General features: G+C 32.6%; 3 protein-coding genes across 4 annotated transcripts; all 3 read right to left on the reverse strand.

Moving 5' to 3' along the window:
* Nucleotides 1-3,941: 3,941 nt before the first annotated feature.
* Nucleotides 3,942-6,927, reverse strand: LOC107483069 (protein ENDOSPERM DEFECTIVE 1-like). Of its 2 annotated transcripts, none has more exons than XM_052260116.1 (4): nt 5,643-6,927; nt 5,006-5,107; nt 4,788-4,904; nt 3,942-4,373 (listed from the first exon to the last, which is right to left on the reverse strand). In XM_052260116.1, exons 1-4 carry the CDS (start codon nt 6,747-6,749, stop codon nt 4,038-4,040), a joined length of 1,662 nt encoding a protein of 553 aa, XP_052116076.1. In that variant the 5' UTR covers nt 6,750-6,927; the 3' UTR covers nt 3,942-4,037. The 2 variants fall into 2 exon arrangements, with proteins under 2 accessions (XP_052116076.1, XP_015959166.1); XM_016103680.3 differs by having other exon boundaries at nt 5,006-5,125.
* Nucleotides 6,928-7,878: 951 nt separating this feature from the next.
* On the reverse strand, nt 7,879-14,410 carry LOC107483070 (sodium/hydrogen exchanger 6). Its single transcript, XM_016103681.3, has 22 exons — nt 14,381-14,410; nt 13,619-14,112; nt 13,466-13,525; nt 13,308-13,332; nt 13,107-13,192; nt 12,885-12,996; nt 12,303-12,365; nt 12,155-12,174; nt 11,963-12,057; nt 11,691-11,719; nt 11,549-11,580; nt 11,403-11,450; nt 11,240-11,300; nt 11,063-11,160; nt 10,895-10,970; nt 10,773-10,792; nt 10,531-10,628; nt 10,286-10,395; nt 9,508-9,609; nt 9,038-9,138; nt 8,880-8,959; nt 7,879-8,420 (listed from the first exon to the last, which is right to left on the reverse strand). The coding sequence occupies exons 1-22, from the start codon at nt 14,393-14,395 to the stop codon at nt 8,344-8,346; spliced, it is 1,902 nt and encodes a 633-aa protein (XP_015959167.2). The 5' UTR covers nt 14,396-14,410; the 3' UTR covers nt 7,879-8,343.
* Nucleotides 14,411-15,475: 1,065 nt separating this feature from the next.
* Nucleotides 15,476-17,800, reverse strand: LOC107483020 (uncharacterized). Its single transcript, XM_016103617.3, has 3 exons — nt 17,472-17,800; nt 16,155-16,598; nt 15,476-15,824 (listed from the first exon to the last, which is right to left on the reverse strand). Exons 2-3 carry the CDS (start codon nt 16,596-16,598, stop codon nt 15,672-15,674), a joined length of 597 nt encoding a protein of 198 aa, XP_015959103.1. The 5' UTR covers nt 17,472-17,800; the 3' UTR covers nt 15,476-15,671.
* Nucleotides 17,801-17,904: the final 104 nt, after the last annotated feature.

The following is a 17,904-nucleotide window of genomic DNA, read 5'->3' on the forward strand; positions in this document are numbered from 1 at the left end:
TTTATAGGATTTAAATTTTTTAAATTTTAAATTTTATTTTAAAAGGTAAAATATAATTTTTTATTATTTATTTTATAGGTGAAACAAAAAAAATATAAAAAAATATTTAAAGATAAAAAATTACACTTTATCTTTTAAAATAAAAATTTAAAATTTAAAACATCTAAATTTAATTTATAAGTGCCTGAGCTGGCTTATTTCTACTATATGGTTCTCTTCTTATTGAATAAAATTCATTTTAAAAAAAACTTTGGTAAATCTATCGGGATTTTTTTTGGACTATATCTATCGGTATTTAATTAATAATTAATTAATTAAAAAAAGGGCAGTTAGCATTGACCTATTTACACACCCTATTTTTTCTGATAAGGGTGTATTGCAGATTTGGTTTTGGATTTCTTTTATGTAATTAGTTTGAAAACTAATTTTGATTGCTAATTTATTTGATATATGATTAGTATAGTTTTTCGCGGTTTGATTTGAATTAGTTGCATGTAAGTTAATTTTAAAATTCAATCCAATTTGATACAATTTCAACCGTTTAATTTTAATTAAATTGGTTTGATCCATTTTTGACATGTATTATAAGGCTAATAACTTGAATTATTAATAAAATAGATAAATAAACATAGGAGGAACCTATTAAATTATGTATGTAATATTATTGAGAGATAATTAAACTTAAACAAATTGTATAGTAATCTTTTATTTTATTTTATGTAATACTATTTTAATTAGATTAAATAAAATTTTAAAAAAATAAGATTAGATTAGATTAGATAAGATAAAAATTTAATCTAATCTAAATCAAACTTAACAACATTATTGTATATAAATAACATCAATTGTCACTAACACCACACACACTTAGTTGAATATTTCTCATACTAAAAATTATCAAAAATTCTTGTTTAAGAACACTTTTAGCTTCTTCAAATCTTTAACAATGTCTTCATCAAAGTTCATCATCATTCTTCTCATGCTAATTATTTCCATGATGATGATGCCACGTGTCCTTACCACAATCGCCGCCACCCACCCAATAGAACACTGTTTAAGAAAAGCAATAAACCCTCCTTCACCGCCACTAAAAGCGAACTTAAGCTGTTGGATTTTTCTAGGGTTCTTTGCCGTGATTCGTTCCGTCGTGTCTCGCACGACGTTCAAGTCACGGAAAAGTTGCCCTTACAGTACATGAAGGCTCTTTGTAACATCTATGATGATGATCAAGAAAAGGTTGAAAGTTTTGTTAATGGCGCATTCTTCAATTATAATACACAAGAACTCATGAATGGTGAAACATGTTCAACGGTGAAAGAGAAGATGCTACGGTTTGCTCCATCTATTTGGGAAGATTATAATAACGAAGAAAAAGAAGAATGGGATACGGAAGATCCAATCATATATAGGTTATTATGATCCATCATATTATATTAAATAAATCATATTATATTAAATAAGATAAATTCTCACTGTTTTTGATTAATTTTATATGTTTAATATTTTTAATTGTCTTTTTTTTCCACAATATATGTAGTATATATAGAACACATTATTATTATTATTATTATTATTATTATTATTAAAGATAAGAGACTCGAATCTACAACTTTTTAATTAAATATGGAGAGACTATGTCATTTGAGTTATTACTCATTGATTAAAGTTTATGGTTTAAAATTTGTTATTTTTGTTTAGATTATATTTTATTTTAAGTTTAAATGTACTAACTTTTAGAGAAATTGATTTTGTATTTTGAATATAGAAGAGAAAATTTGAGATATTAAATTTAAAATTGTGTTTCTTATGTTCGTTTAAATGGTTCTTGACATTTGGTTAGCCAGTTGTACTGTTAATCGAATTTTTAATATTTGGATGCGGTAACCACATGTTCATTCATCATTTAATTTTGTATTGTTAATCATTTTTTTTATTTCATTGATTCTAGCAAGTTATCAAAATCTTTGCCAATAAGTTATAACTCAAATAACGTAGGTTCATTTTGGGTAATCAACTTAATTAAGCTTTTTTTGATAAAATAACTTAAACAATAAATAACTCTGTTAAAAGTAACTTATAAATAAATTATTTTGTGTTTGGATTTTTAACTCTAAAAGTACTTAATTTATAGAAATGTGATGAAAAATAGAAGTATTATGAGAGAAGTCATTTTGTTTAACTTCTCTATAAACTCCTAAATAACTTTTTAGAAAGTTGCAATTTGATTTTAAAAATTGCACTAGACATTAATACTACTACTTTTCATAAGTCAAAAATAAAAAAAAGTTACTTCTAGAATTTTTCAAACAGATCCGTAGTCTTTTCATATTCTATTAAGAGATTTGAGTTTGAGTCTTCCTATAATAAAACAAAAATTACCAAAATCTATACTTATATGCAATTTTTTTGTTTTAACTTTAATTATTGATGTTAAATCTAACGGTTTGCACTTACTCTATGATAACATTTGAAAGTTTCCCTAACAAAACTGTTTTTTTTTCTCTTCTAATATTTATTTTATTTTTCAACAAGATAGCACACTGAAGACTGCATTTGAATACCGTTTTCCCTGTTTCGAACAAAACTACACACAAAACAGACCCAAAAATTTGTTTAGCTTTAAAGAGTAAAAGCCTAAAGAAACACAATTTGTCTCAAAACAATTTTTTTTTTGTATTTTCTAAAATTTTTTAAAAAAATATCAATTGAATTGTCACTCTTTTTATTTTGGACAATTTTTAAATATCTTTCTTTAATTTTATATTTATATCTTAAAAACATTGAATAACTCTAAAATTCAGCTTGTAGCTTATTTTTCTCCAATTTCTCATAATATTTTCTAACCTAATAAATTAAATTAATTAATTCATCAAAATTTGTCATACCAATAAATTACTGCATACAACATATAAAATTTATACTCCCACCATTATATAAATAAACGAGTCAACTAATGTTTTTTTTGGACGAGAGTGAACTAATAATGGTTAAAGCAACTCAAACTAAGAGAAGATTTGTTTGTGTAGAACTAAGTGAAAATGAAGGATAATTACTTTGCAGGTGTATACATGGCCCAGGTTGCTGAGGCCCAACTTGAGAGAGTGGACGATCACTATTCATTAAATAATTATAACTAATTTTCACCAAAAAAGTTACAGTTTTGGCCAATATATTATATATAGTGCTAGAAAGTAGAAACAACTAATAAACAATCGATTTGTAAATCACATAAATTTATATTATAATTAAATTCAAATTCCATCAATTTTTATGAATTTGGTTGGATTGAAATAATTTAGTGTGTTAAAAATTATTTTTAAAAATAAAATGATTTAGAGAAGAGATGTGGTAGTGCACTAGTGGTTCTGCAACCCAACGGCAGAAAAGAAAAAATTAAGCAATAAATGAAAAATAAAAATGTAAAGCAAATAATTATATTAATTTTAAATTAAATTAATTTCTATTTTTACATACTTCATTTAAAACAAAATATATATATTTTTTTAGTTTAATTCATTCCATATCAAATCAAATTAACTCCTACATATTTTGTTTCAAACACACCCAAAATTCTATAAAAACAAAATATCCAATTACTTTATGAAAATATACAACCATCAATTTAATCTATCTCTATTTTATTTAAGCTTATGAATCAAATATTGGTGTAATTGAATAAAATAATTCATTCTCCCCTAATCAAGTTTTGAGAATTGCCAATGAATTATAGCTGAAATGCATAGTCTTCCCATACTCATCTAAGAGGTCGTGGATTTTAGTCTTCCTATCTTTGGTAAAAAAAAAAAAAGTGTTGAGAATTCAATCCTCACCTTAGTCACAGAAAAAATTTAGCTAATGCAATTATACAAAGAATGAAATGAAATTACATAGACATATCAAATTACAACACTTGCCATATGATTCAGAGGAGAGACCAAAGCTTGGCTTATTTAACAATCATATCAAAAAATTTATCTCATCAAGTTCTTATGAACAAAGTTTCAACTATGATGATCATGAGCTATATATATGTATACCTAACAAGGCTCATTGCCAGCACAAATTGCAACTGAACTATCAAATCCTTCTTGTTCTGTGATATTATTGTTATTATTATTATTATGACAAGTTGAATATAGTTGGATTAATTGACCCCTTAAGCTGCACTCCTCAACCTGTGACTTATATGTCTTTGACAATAAATCTCCACATTCTCCAATTACAGCTCTTTCTCCACTAACAACTCTAGCTAATTCTGAGATACAGACATCGATTTGTTCTGCCTTTGGCATGAATCTTTGAATATTGAGAACAATTGTTTCCATCATCTTTGATGCTGAATTCAGGCTCTCCCCAACCTCCTTTACATCAACCTGTTTGGTAGAATACATTTTTCTTTAAACATAATAGAATAAACAAATAAAGCTTCATTTTGATCATTTACTTTATAAGCATAGTTTATTTTAGTCCTTGAATTTCAGGATTAGCATTAGCATTTTGGTTCTTATTTCAATCATTTTAGTTCCATCATCACGGATCTCCTAAAATGTTAAGACCATTAAGCTTGCCAAATGTGCTTTTCAAACTGCCATGTCATAAGGAATTTGTTGAATCCGAACCATGCCATGCCACATGTCATTTAACATGACACCCAGTCGATTTGAACTGACCAAGTGCAGTTTCAGAACCAAAACACTGATTTTGAAATGCGAGTATTAAAATGAATCATGCTTACGAAGTCTTGACCAGAAAATTAGTAGATATGATAATAGGATTGAAGATCATACCCTAACATTCCCACCAAGTGGAAGTTGTACTGTGGCATTCAACAAAGCTTGAATTGCTTCAGAAATAGAGAGTGAATATTCTTCTTCCAAAGCAGACCACTCATCCAGATAGGGAATCTGCATTTATATAAAACAAAACAGGCAAATTATTGATACAGACATTGCTTTGTGGACAACTTCAATGAAAAATAAGCATTCAAAATTATTAGTAGCCTTACTTGCGCATCAAGAATTGTTGAGAGAGTCTTTGATCTCCGCAAAAGCTCCAGTTCTACGCGTTTCCGGTTTACAGAATCCCGCATTTCTGATATTTTCATCGCCTGAGAATATAGTACTCTCTGCAAGGATTAATAAAACAACAAAAAGAACCAGAACTGATTAAGTTGTACTGGATTGTCCAAAATTGTAACCTAAACAAAAAACAACCAAGAGAGCTCTCAATAGTTTAAGTTGTACTGGATTGTACAAAATTGTAACCTAAATAAAAAAACAAAAAAGAGAGCTATCAATAGTTTAGTAAAATAACAAACACCCAACAAAGGTAACATGTCACTTATCTGACAACCATATCGAACTTTTTCAGAGTATAATTTGAAATAAGCTAAATTACAATGTCAAATGAATGAAGTCAGAGTCAGTTTACCCTAAAAAATTATCATCATTTGATTTAGAACTGTTATACACCGTGGACCAATCAAGTTTTATTTTACACTGGTGTGAGTTGTGATCAAGTTATATCTTCTTCCAAAGATTGTATTTATCAGAAGGTGCAGGGTTCTATCTATATATAAATTACAAAGATAAAATTACCAAGCTAGATGATTATGCATTTTCTTGCACTATATATAACCTTACCTCACTTTCTCTTTGCTGCACTTTCATGGCAGACACTGCTTTGGCATTGGCATATCTCCATTGCAGATAACGATTATACATCAGTCTCAAGGAATGCACATCCTCCTGATTACTAGACCCTTTCTTCCCTTTCCTTGTTTCTGCCACCGGTTTCGCGCTAGGGGGTACCGGAGGCAAACTCAGTCCTCCTGCCTTAACATGATTCAATTGATTTCCATACAGCTTGGACAGTGAAGGAGTTTGCTTCTCGCAACTAGACGGCCAAGTAATCGACCGATGGAAAGGCGAAGCATGTACTTTCGACTCAACATTACTACCACTATTGCTACTAATGCTACTACTCAAGACACTTCTACTGCCAATTTTTTCAGCCACTGACCTATTTGACACAGAAGGCAACATATCTACCTCAGAACACAACTCAGGAAGTGACTGAGTGCTGCAACTCACACCCGAATCGCTACGACAATCATCATCGGAGCACACCGATGAAGCATCCCCGGACACCGAGTTGGTTTCCATCCGAGGCCAACCAGAACCTGCATTGCCCTTTAGTGACATTCCACTGGCCTGAAGCAGTTTCGCAGCGGCCGAGGTGTTACCCCTGTGCTGCGGCGTGAGCCTATACCTTGAAGGCACAACAACTGTGGGGGTATCAGGCCTAGAAGGGGTGGCACCGAAACCACCATTCCCAATTCCAACTCCAATTCTTCCAGAACATGACCTTGAAGGGTCTCTTCCCACTCCATTATTGTTATTCTCCTTGAAAAGCTTCACAGCCCTTTGTTTCCTCTGAGTAGTAGTAGTGTTCCCCAAATTCCCTTTACACTGAGAAGTTGAATTACACCCAACTGGGAACGGGGTTCCTGCATCTGAATTATCAACAGGCCTGTGATTCTCATCAGAGGAATTCGAGGAATCAACTTCCGGTTGCTGGTGGTGCCGCCGCCTCGGCGCGGTTGAAGAAACCGCCGGAGACATGAACCTAGAGCTCACCTCCCGGACCCTAGGCCGGCGGTGGTTAGAAGGGGTCGGCGGCGGTGGAGGAGGAGGAGGGGCAGATGCATCTGGAACGACAGTAGAAGCTTTGATTGTTGCAGAATCCATTGCAGAATTTGGGGCTCTACAAAACTACGTGGTTCTTGTGCTTGGATCAAGCAGAAACCCTAGAATGGGTGGTGTTCGGATTGGGGTAAATGGAAACTTTGAGGAAGAAGGAAGCCTGGGTGGATCGAAAGCAGAGGTTTTGAGTGAAAGAGAAAGCGAAAGACGATGATTATTGAAGTAGCCGTTGGGAAGGAGGGTTTACGTTGCAACGGTTCTGATTTGGGGAATTTTATATTCAAAAAAATGAAAAAAATGTAATAGTTTTTAATTTTAACACTTGTTTCTCGTTAACTGCATTTATTTATGTTGCTCAGAGGAGCCTTCTCCATTGCTTTGGATCCCTTAAACCAATATTCACACCTTACATAATTGGATAGAGGTATAAAACTACTCTATATTAATAATACATTAAAATTAAATTCTAATATCTGTCTAAAACTCTTGTACCAAAAATATTAATTCAGTTCAAACAAAACAAATTTTTCTAAAATTTGAAAATTGAAAGACAGTAGTTTACATTTTTTGGGGAAAATCCATATTTTATATTACATATTTATTTTATATGATCAACCTAAATAAACAATATAAATAGATATATGGATATTGCATTTTCTATATTCTTATTATATATCAATTTAATATCTCAATTTGTTACTTATTTTAAAATGTATTTTAATTGTTTACATAATTATCAACTATTTATAATTTTCATTTTAAATCTATGCATAATCTCTTTGTTAAGAAATATAAACAATACTTGTTCGAATAAAATTATTATTATTAGTCTTCAATAAAGGCTAAAGCATAATTATTTTTCGGATAGGAAATCAATAATATGCAATTTGATAAATACAAAGTTACTTTTAATTTGTCATAGTATAGTAGAATACAATAATATTTCTCTAATATGCTTTTTTATATTTTCATTCAAACAAAAATTTATTTCCTTAAATATGTCATCCTTTCCCATGGATATGCTCTTCCACTGTTCCACACGTTTAGATACTCAATATAACTTTTAATATTAAACAGTCCCGTTGAACTTTAAAGCACCAAATTCTAAATGCCGATTATAGAATTAATCATGTAAGATAAGATACTGCATCCACTAACATGCAAATGTACCAACTACTAGACCAATCTTCAATTTTCCTCTATATATATCGCTATTCATGCTTGGCATATAGTAACCTCATTGTGACAAATGAATTTGAATTATCTTTAACTGTGAACTAGGATTATCAAACTCCTGAGAACTATATCAAATCAAAGTGATAAACCGGTAGAAACAGGAATAATCAATACATTTAAGAATACACGTGTGGTTAGATCCAGATTATAAACCTCCAACTTCATGGCAGAGGCATATATATATGTATGTATACTCATCAAACTTGCATGAAATAAATGCTGCAGAGATGATGGTCTTCCATCCCAATGAAACTTTGCCATGAGATTCTCAATGGTATATATCCGAATGCCATTTTGAGACTCTTTGTATTGTTGCCAATTTCCTACAAGCTGTCTATAAACTGCATCACTGAATTTTATGTACAGAAAAGGCTTCAAAAGTGTGCTATGTTGTTGGAATGAATCATGATGAATAAGGATTGTGACGGTTAAGTCCCGGTCGTCCCGGTCTTTCCGGTCTTGTTGAAGTCAATGGCTCATCTGTTCAGAACACGAACAACAAATCACGGTAATGTAACATCCAAACAGAATTAATCAATCAAAGCAACTTACTGGAAAAAAGTTTTCGTATAATATGCCTAAGATCATGAATGAAGAATGATACTAGAAACACAACAAATATTACAATGAGCCAATAAGAAGCTATATGTATTTTCTAAATCAAAGAAGCTGCAGGTTCAAAAAGCCTGAAGACAAGGCTTATACCAGTAAAGATTGTAGATATCCAATCCAACATCATGGTCGAAAGATGCCATATAAAATTCTCTTTTTAAAAAAGCAAATATTCAGGACCAATTAAGATTATTGGAATACAAGTTGGTTGGACACCTTACAAACCAGTTGTTTCCTTGGATGGTCAAATCAGCCCAGACATCAATACTTGATGCCTACCTACTTTATCAATTCTTTGGCAATGCTAAATAAAAAACTCAAACTTACCTTCATCATCTTCATCTCCACTTTGACTTGTAAAGAATGGGGTCAGAAAGTTTTTATCTATTGCAGTAAATGATCCAGCACTGCAAGAAAGATGCAAAGAGAAATTAGTGGTTGCAACGTCAATGAGTCTATATGCAGTTTCACAGCTCAGATGATACCTCTTATGGAATTCTTTTAGCTTCATCTTGAATCTGCTTCCTGATGATGATTCTTCATCATAAGAAGGAGCAACATAACCATTGTTTTCCTCATAATTGTTCTTGTAAGAGAAAGGGTAAAAAATTAGTTGATAGAGAAAGAAATATATGAAATATTCATTAGAATATTGTGTTTTGTAAATCAAAACTGTTTCGCTATAAAACTCTTAAGTTAAGAAAAACTCATGACTGAAGATGGATTCACATAATTCAAAATCAAAACAAAGTCTCTAGATATGTTGTTGAAATGTTTATTCCAGCCACGAGTTAAGCAGGATAGTGACATAAAAAATTTGAGACATGTTTGACACATAGAATTCTGTTTCAGTGAGGGGATTGTCAGGCTCTACTTCATAGGCTTGATAAAGTTAATTTTAGATGCAACTGAAAAACAGAAGCCTAAGTCTAAAATTATTTGTTGCAAAACTTACTGTGATGGTGCCCACTGTGGCCAAAGGGCTATCACCATGACTGTCACCAACCACTTCTAGAGCTTCCAGCATGGTACCGGTTGATCCCCCAATCAATAATACCTGATACAAACAAAATAAGTTACACATTTAAATTACTGTTTAGGTATGGTGGAAAAAGAAAAGACAAATAAGAAAAGAAAAAAGTGCGGAAAATGGATGGCCACTTGCTAATAGACTAAAGAGGAGAAATAAATAATAAGATGAAACTTAGTTGTTTTGGTGTTTACATTAAGTTTTCTAGTTAGAAAATTGGCACTTCTATATTCTCTTACAACTATAACTTCTATATTCTTCTACATTCTTTTACAACTTCCATGACTTCTATATTCTTTTACAGCTCTGCCAATCTATCTTACAAGAGATTCTTAAATGGCACTCTATCAAATTGAATCAGTAGATAAACAGATCAGTGTTTGCTTAAAATTGGATTCCGTTATTTCAGCACTCTTGATTTTCTCCCAAACAGCTCAAGGATGAGATAATTAAACAATCTCAATAACATTTTAAAATCTTAATAGGGGCAAGATACAAAATAAGATTGTAATCTCTTTTTTAAAAAAAGAGGGGGGAAAAAGTTTAACTGGGAAATTATGTGTCTTGATGAGTTAATAAAAAAAACCCCTGCAAAAATGTAAAACTCCTGAAAAAGGGTAAACCTCATAAACATCGTCTCTTTCCTTCTTCCTTCTAATTCAAAGTTGTGAACAGAAGAAAGGAAGAATATGAGCATGCCTACCGTCAAAACAACTATTGCTGTTGTTGCAGTAAAGATGGTCTGACCATGTCCCTCTGGAAGATCATGAACTGATTGCAATGCAAGGGCAAAGGCCATTGCTCCTCGAAGTCCTGAAATGTTCATAAAGAACAAAACATAAGCATGGTAGCAAAGAATAAACCAAAGCCAAGAAGTAATGTGTTTTATCAACAAATGATAATTTTCCAAAGCAAAACCCAATTGTTATGTGAGGCTTAATTTCTTACCACTATACCAAAGTGCTTTTTGGTGTTTTGGAGGTATCTTTCGATGAGAAGGTCTGACCAAGTTGACCAGATAAGCACAAGAGAAGACATTTGCCGCCCTGCACAAAGTGAAGAAATTTTACGACTTAAAAGAGGAAAGTGAAAGGAAAAACCTGAAAGTGCATGCATCTGTTTATATCATAGCCTGAAAGAACATATGCCACCATATTCAAATACTTTAAATGATAGCAATCAGCAAATACCTTGCAATTCCAATGAATATCTGAAGTGGTCATCATAAGAGTTAAGGAAAGAGTACCACGAACAACAGACAATTCTAATAAAAATCACACCAGTTCAAATTTATGGGCCAAATAAAGGATACAATGGAGAAGAATATAAATCCAACATGTGACCAGCTATGTTGCTCCATAGCAATATCAAAGCCCATGTATATAAATCTGTAGACATAACAAAAAAAGGTATTCATGCATTATTTAGAGAAAATGTTTAAATACAAGACAGCAACTGCTGTAAATGAAATTCTCCTTACACAAAGGTCTCTGCTAGTGAAGATATCAACTCGAAAAAAGCAGAGACAAATCTTTGAGAACTTTGTGACAAATTTGGATATGAATAGTGCTTCATGACCTAAGAGAAAACAAAAATGTAGTCATAACAATACTTCAACACATACATGACAAAAAGGAGAAATATGAAATTTACTTACTATTCCTGTAAACAGTATTGATACGATACCGGACAAACCAAGGCCTTCTGCAAGCATGTATCTGAAACAGATAACAGTTTACACTGATTTGCACTGAGAATCGAAAATTTACAACAATTCCATGAAAATATTTATGAAGACATAGTTCAGTGAGGTTACTCACGAGAAATATGGAAATAGAACAAAAAGACAACTCTCCAAGTTCTGAAGGCTGTATAGAATGGAAAATTTCCTTATCAGCATTCTCCAGGCATGATGTAAATAGTCGTATTATCAAAGAAAAGTATACTCTAAATTATATATACTTACTTGTCAATATCCAACCCTGCATACTTAAAAAGGTACTCATGGTTAAGGTTCACAATAAAGTTTGAACATTTTTTTAAAAAATTAAACCCCTTATTATTTATACTATGAATACACAGGGCAAGAATGAACTTAAAAAGGATATTAAAGCAGATATGAATCCCACTCCAACACCTGCAATTCACCAAAAAGTAAAAAATCAAACCAGGAATATCGGAAAGTAGTAAGGTCACTTGCTTTCCTGGACTTGCGGCAACATGAATTTGGTGAAGGCACAATAGGCAAGTCAAAATCTAGAAATCTTATGATGACATAATAAACGATGAATAGCAAAGGTTCTGTCCAAAATACCTTCAAAACTGAACTGAATTAACAAGCTTAACATTGGCTGAACAAAATATTGGATAGATGACTAACCTGCAGACATTGAACCAACAAAAGTCTCCAAAAATCTAACAACCACCATTAATAAATTCTGTCCGGATGGATGAGTCTTAACCAATGACATCGTCCTGCAAAGGAAGTGCTTGAGTTATAAGTTAACTTCCATGATACTTCGGCTATTTCGCATAAGCATGATGATATGATCTATTTCAGAAATTAAGGTACCTGTACAAAGAAATTGCCATCTGCCAATAGTACGGAAGTCGGACAAGAGGAATAACAAATATAAAAGGGAAAGAAGGAATATATCAGCCAGTATGCACCATTTATCTTTAAACCATATATGCAAAGAGAAGAAGCAACGGAAACTTACTGCATCATTCAAAACAGATTCTCCAAAAACCAAAGCATATAGATTGACATCTGTGCCAAGCTCCTGCAAATGACAGCAAGCAAATCAAACACAATGATTTAGGAATGAAGTTTATCAGATGGCATGTTACACTTACTATTTTACATATAATACTCAGACCTACCATGAGTGAATGACAATAAAGGACAAAATAGTTTGGAGAGATAGTCAAACCCTAAACCTTCAATCTGATTCATAAATTGCCCATTTGGTCATTGTCATTCGTGATTAGCTTAGTTGAAAACATAACATATCAGGGTTTTTAAAACTTGGATTTCTCAATTGAAGCTTCATATTTCTTTTTCATGATATATTAATTAGTAACAAGATAAAACTATGCTCTGCATTGATATCTTCTTCACCATTATGACAAATGCCATTATCATTAAGTAAAAAATGAGCAGCTGAAAGTTGAGCAAGCAGGAGTAGAAAAAATCCATGAGTCCTAAACACTGACCCTCAATGGCCTTTTGTACCGATCATGCAAATTGGAAATGGAATAATTAACAAAAAAAAGCAGAAAAATTCAAAGCAATAGATCACCTGAAATATTGATAAAACAGTAACGGGATCAGTCGCCGATATAAGAGCCCCAAACATGAGGCACTCGACAAAAGGCAATCTATACATGAGGAAGACCAGCCCACCAAGATAACTGCACCCAGGCAGAGAAGAAAACATGATTACCTAAACATTGAAAAAATCTGAAAAATCCAAATAAACCAGTCAAAATTCTAGCTATGAGGAGAAAGATGAAAAACTCACACTAAAACACCGGTCACTATTGAGGCTATAAATGTGCCAAATATTGCAAAAGTCACAATTGCTCCAAAATTAGAGAAAAAAGGTTTCTGCAAAATCCCACATTACCACCATCACCAAGTCAGAAATATTCTCCAAACAACAAACTAGAACTCATTTAACACATCTAAAAAAAATGGAGCTATGAACTATTAAGGTTCTTACAGGTGCAAGACTGAAGCCAGACTGAGTAAAGTAAAGAGTCAAGGAAACATAGTATAGAGTATCAAAAACTAAATTACATAAATTAAATTGAATTAAACAGAACAATAATAATAATAACAATGGAAAGAAAAGATTGTGATCAATGATGACAAGGATATAATATGATAGGAGGTAACAAGAAGAGGAAGAAAAACTCTTCGTGAAAATTGAACCACGCCCTGCACAACAATGAAAAGCCCCAAATTTGAGAGAGTCAGCGAAATAAAACTAAGAAGAGAAAAAAGAGAGAGTGACTGAAGAAGAAGAAGAACCTGATACTATTTTCGGTGTCAGAGATGTTAGCGAGAACACCAACGATTAAGCCAATGAGAAGAGAGGCACTGGCTTCGGGGATGACGTAAATCTTCTTGCGGCGGAGGACGTGGCCGAGGACGAAGGAGAGGACGAGCATCATGATCTGAAGCAGGATTCCGACGCCGGCGGCCTGCTGTTCCTTGCCGGGGGTTTTGCTGCCGTGAGCGTCGGCCGGAGATATATCGTCCTCCATCCCCATTACAAGTTCCTCCAATCGATTCGATTCCGATTCGATTGGGAATGAACGGATTCTGTGCGAGTGGCTTTGTTCCTTTTTGGTTGTGTTGTTGTTGTTTGGTGTGATCAGTGATGGCGGTGCTGATTCTTCGCAATAATCGGTTCGGTTGTTGTGATTTTCAAACGAATTCTTTGATTTCTTCTTTCTCTTTGATTTCTCTTTCTCCTCTCTTCTTCTCCACTCTCTCCTCACGCCTTGGACTATGCTTAAACACTAATGCATTATTTTATTATATTCAATTTTTTAATCTCACCAATAATTAATAAAAAAACAAATATAGTTAAAAAATTATATAAAATAAATACATTAAAATTAAATTTCAAAAACTAACGTGGTTAATAATTCATCTTTTTATATATTAAATAATAATAATAGATTTGAGATTACTCAAAAACTCAAAATAATAAGTATGTTATATATAGAATCAGAAGATATAAATTATAAATGTTAATGTGACACGACAAATTATATACACACTAACCAAACATTTCTGCATAGTGAAATTTTCTTTCGTAATCTGATTCGATGACTTGATCCATCAAACTTTAAACTCATTCTAATAATTTTTCTGTTTACTTTTTACATGATCTCACGTTGAGTCCCCAGCATTTGAGATCATCTACGAACAGTTTAGTAACAATTAACAACATAAAGAAAAAGTCTAAGTTTGACTTACGTTCAAGTCATTTTCCTAATCCTTCATACACCAATAGTTGTTAATGTTTGTTTGTTTTCTTAAGCAAAATTATTGTTCACTAGAAGAGTAATCGTGGCATCGGACAACACTATTTTAAATAAGAAAATTAGCCATATCTCTTGCGTTTAGATCCGGAAATATTTTTTAATTTAGCAGTGATTAATTAATATGTTTGAACGAGAAGAATCTCTCTTTGCATTTAAAAAAAAAAGTCCCAAGTTTTAAATTTGGAGTTATAGTTCTTAATACCTCAAACCAAGTAACTGTATGTGTATGTTTAGAGATGATTAAGCCATAAAGAAAATGGAATGAGTTGGCATTGAATGAACAAATCTAATTTTTTTAATTGATAACTATTTCTAAAATATTTAGACAAAATCCCAGACTAGATATTATTATTCAAAGTAGTATAATAAATTCAATAAATTCTCTAAAATATAGTAATTTTATTGGATCATCCTTTTCTAAAAGGCAAGAAGGCAATAAGTTGATATTGAAACAAAATACATATGCCTAATGTATGAAGAAAAGAAAGGGCAATTTACATATTTAAATTGTTTGTACCTCAATTTTACGCAAATACATTGTTTCAGAAACGGATACGTAAATACATTGTTTCACTATTCTATATAAATCGTTACTGGCAGTAGCGGTTTACAATTGCACAGAATAGTGAAACAATGTATTTACGTATCCGTTTCTGAAACAATGTATTTGCGTAAAATTGAGGTACAAACAATTTAAATACGTAAATTGTCCGAAAAGAAATGGATGAGCATATATATATTTCCATTTTTGTCGTTTTAACTTTGTAGATATTTTTGTTATATCAAAAGTGCAAAGGGTTGAACAGTAAAACCATACAACTATACTACCAAAAACACTATGTTGTACTTTAACCCGTCTAATTTGAAAGTTCACAAGATAACTTTCTATCAAAATGTAATTTGGACCACAATCAAAATGAAAAACTAAAAAAGCATCTTAAGGAAGCATCATATTTACAAATTGTTTTCTTTGGTAGAATTAGCAGCATTGAAGCCTGTACATGAAATGTTAAACCTAACAGAAGCCTTCATTCAACTGCACCACGGAGATTATACCATTCTTTCAGACGCTTGGCAGTTCCATCAGATACAACGCTGTCAAGTAATTTATACTTTTTGTAATGCATTTCAAGTGTTTCTCCCTGTTGCTCGGCAAGGTTTTCTTCAAGAAGTAGTTGCAGCTAAAAGAAAAGAACACAAAATGCATATAAAATCACAATAGAATAACCTAAATACCACAAAATCTCATACTGATTATGAATTAACAAGCCACATATTTTGAACATCATTATGACATCACAAAAAAGGGGCAGCATTTTCATAGAGCAAGTGGTCTTTTGATACAAAAACCATTTCATAGTGTAGACACACAATTCCCATAAATCCATTGCATATAATAGAAAGATATGAACAGTAAATAGAAGGGATCAACAGAAAATAAAAGCCAAGAACAAGGGGGATAATAATGCTTTTGATGCAGTTGAGAAAAGAATAAAAACATGTGAACTTACTTTTTGTGCATATGCATGTTCTGCAGCATGTTGGCGCGTAAGATGCTTCAATTCCTTTGCCACCTCAAAATCCGGGTGATTTGGATCCAACCAGCGAATCCTTATCCTTCTTTCAGGATTTTGAGGCCGATCATCAAACATTTCTGCCTCAGCAAGACGAGCCCTTACCGGCCGTGGCATTCCACAAATCATGAACGGGTACTGCCCTATCATGGTGATAACCTCCTTGACCTTCTTGGAGGAATCCAACTCTACTAATGCACACTGCGGCAGATTTCTTGGTCCAAGGTAGTTGGGAATGAACTTGACACTTTTTACTGTTGCAAACTGCTCAATAGCACTTCTCAAGACAGATTCAGAGACTTGGGGTGAAAGGTTGTCAAGGAACACTGTTCTAGTCACTTTCTCCTGAAATGAAGCATACTTCTCTGCTGCTGATGCCATCTGTTGATGTGAATGACAACAGAATTTAAAAGTTGATAGTTAAATTTCTGAGTCCTTACCATTAAACAAATGATAAATCTATATATAATGTATTTGATCAAATTGAAACTTTAGTACTAAAAAATTCAAGTACTAGATATAACTGAAACTTGAGCGTAGAAAGGGAAAAATATACGAGATCACATCAAAGTAGAAATGGGAAAATTAATCTATCAGGATAGATATTTACACATTTGCAGAATATGGAGTGAACAAAAGACAACAGCATTTCTTGATATTAATTTCCTAAAAATACTAAGCAAATTCTAGTTTTGCTATGTAAGTTGAAATCATCAGAAAATCAGCAGCATCAACGATTGTCAATGAGAACTTGTCCAAATTATGCACTACCATGCTCTTCAGAGAAACAAAAGTTAACCATGAAAAACAAAGGAATGAACCGGTTACATAAACGATAGAAAAAGATTGTCAATGACAAATTGTTCAAATTACGGAATAATAATAACATAGCACCCAACGAAGACCTATCAATGCAGAAAGTCTGAAACATTTATCATCACAATCGCTTCAAGGAGGACTTTGCACATAACACTACCTACACATTTAGCAACCGATTTGTGCGATGCTAAAAAAACCTTCGATTCTCTTTAATTACATAAATCTTGAAGTTCAAGTGGAAACATTATTACTCAAACAACCATGCAAGAGATGAAGATTCGATATCATGGTCCAAAAGTACAAACTATGGCTGGAAAACCCTAAATTCAAGTAGACCGAGAATTGGGAAGGACAGCGGCGGTTCAAACTTCAACGCACAAACACATAACGAAACAAAGATGAAGAGATTGGAAGACTGGTAAAAGAGGTAGCTACCTGAGATGAAAATGCTTCAATTACGGTTCTTCTTGTGTTCTTCTCCGTGATGCACGAGAGAGTCACTCTCTTCTTCTTCCCTGCGTTCGTTCAAAACTGCGTTTTGAGTTGTGAATTCGGACTGTTGGCAAAGTATTTGATGGAGTTGTCCACAATATCTCCATTTGATGGAGCTGCCCAAAATATTTAAAGAATTGCCCCAATTTATTTTACTGTATTTACAATGAGTAGCAACAATATTTTTGGGAACCACAGATTGTCTTGGAACCACACTGTCGCCATTGCCTTTGCCAACTTCTTCGACCACCCTCTCTGTTGCCAACACCCTGCATTTTTTGAACCTCAGTGGTCAAGATTCTCAATGGTCCTTTTTTTTTATCGGTTTTTTATTAAACAGTTTTATACCTCAACCAAACCGATTAAATGATCGGTT

This window comes from Arachis duranensis, chromosome 4 (assembly GCF_000817695.3).
Source record: "Arachis duranensis cultivar V14167 chromosome 4, aradu.V14167.gnm2.J7QH, whole genome shotgun sequence".
NCBI lineage: Eukaryota > Viridiplantae > Streptophyta > Magnoliopsida > Fabales > Fabaceae > Arachis > Arachis duranensis.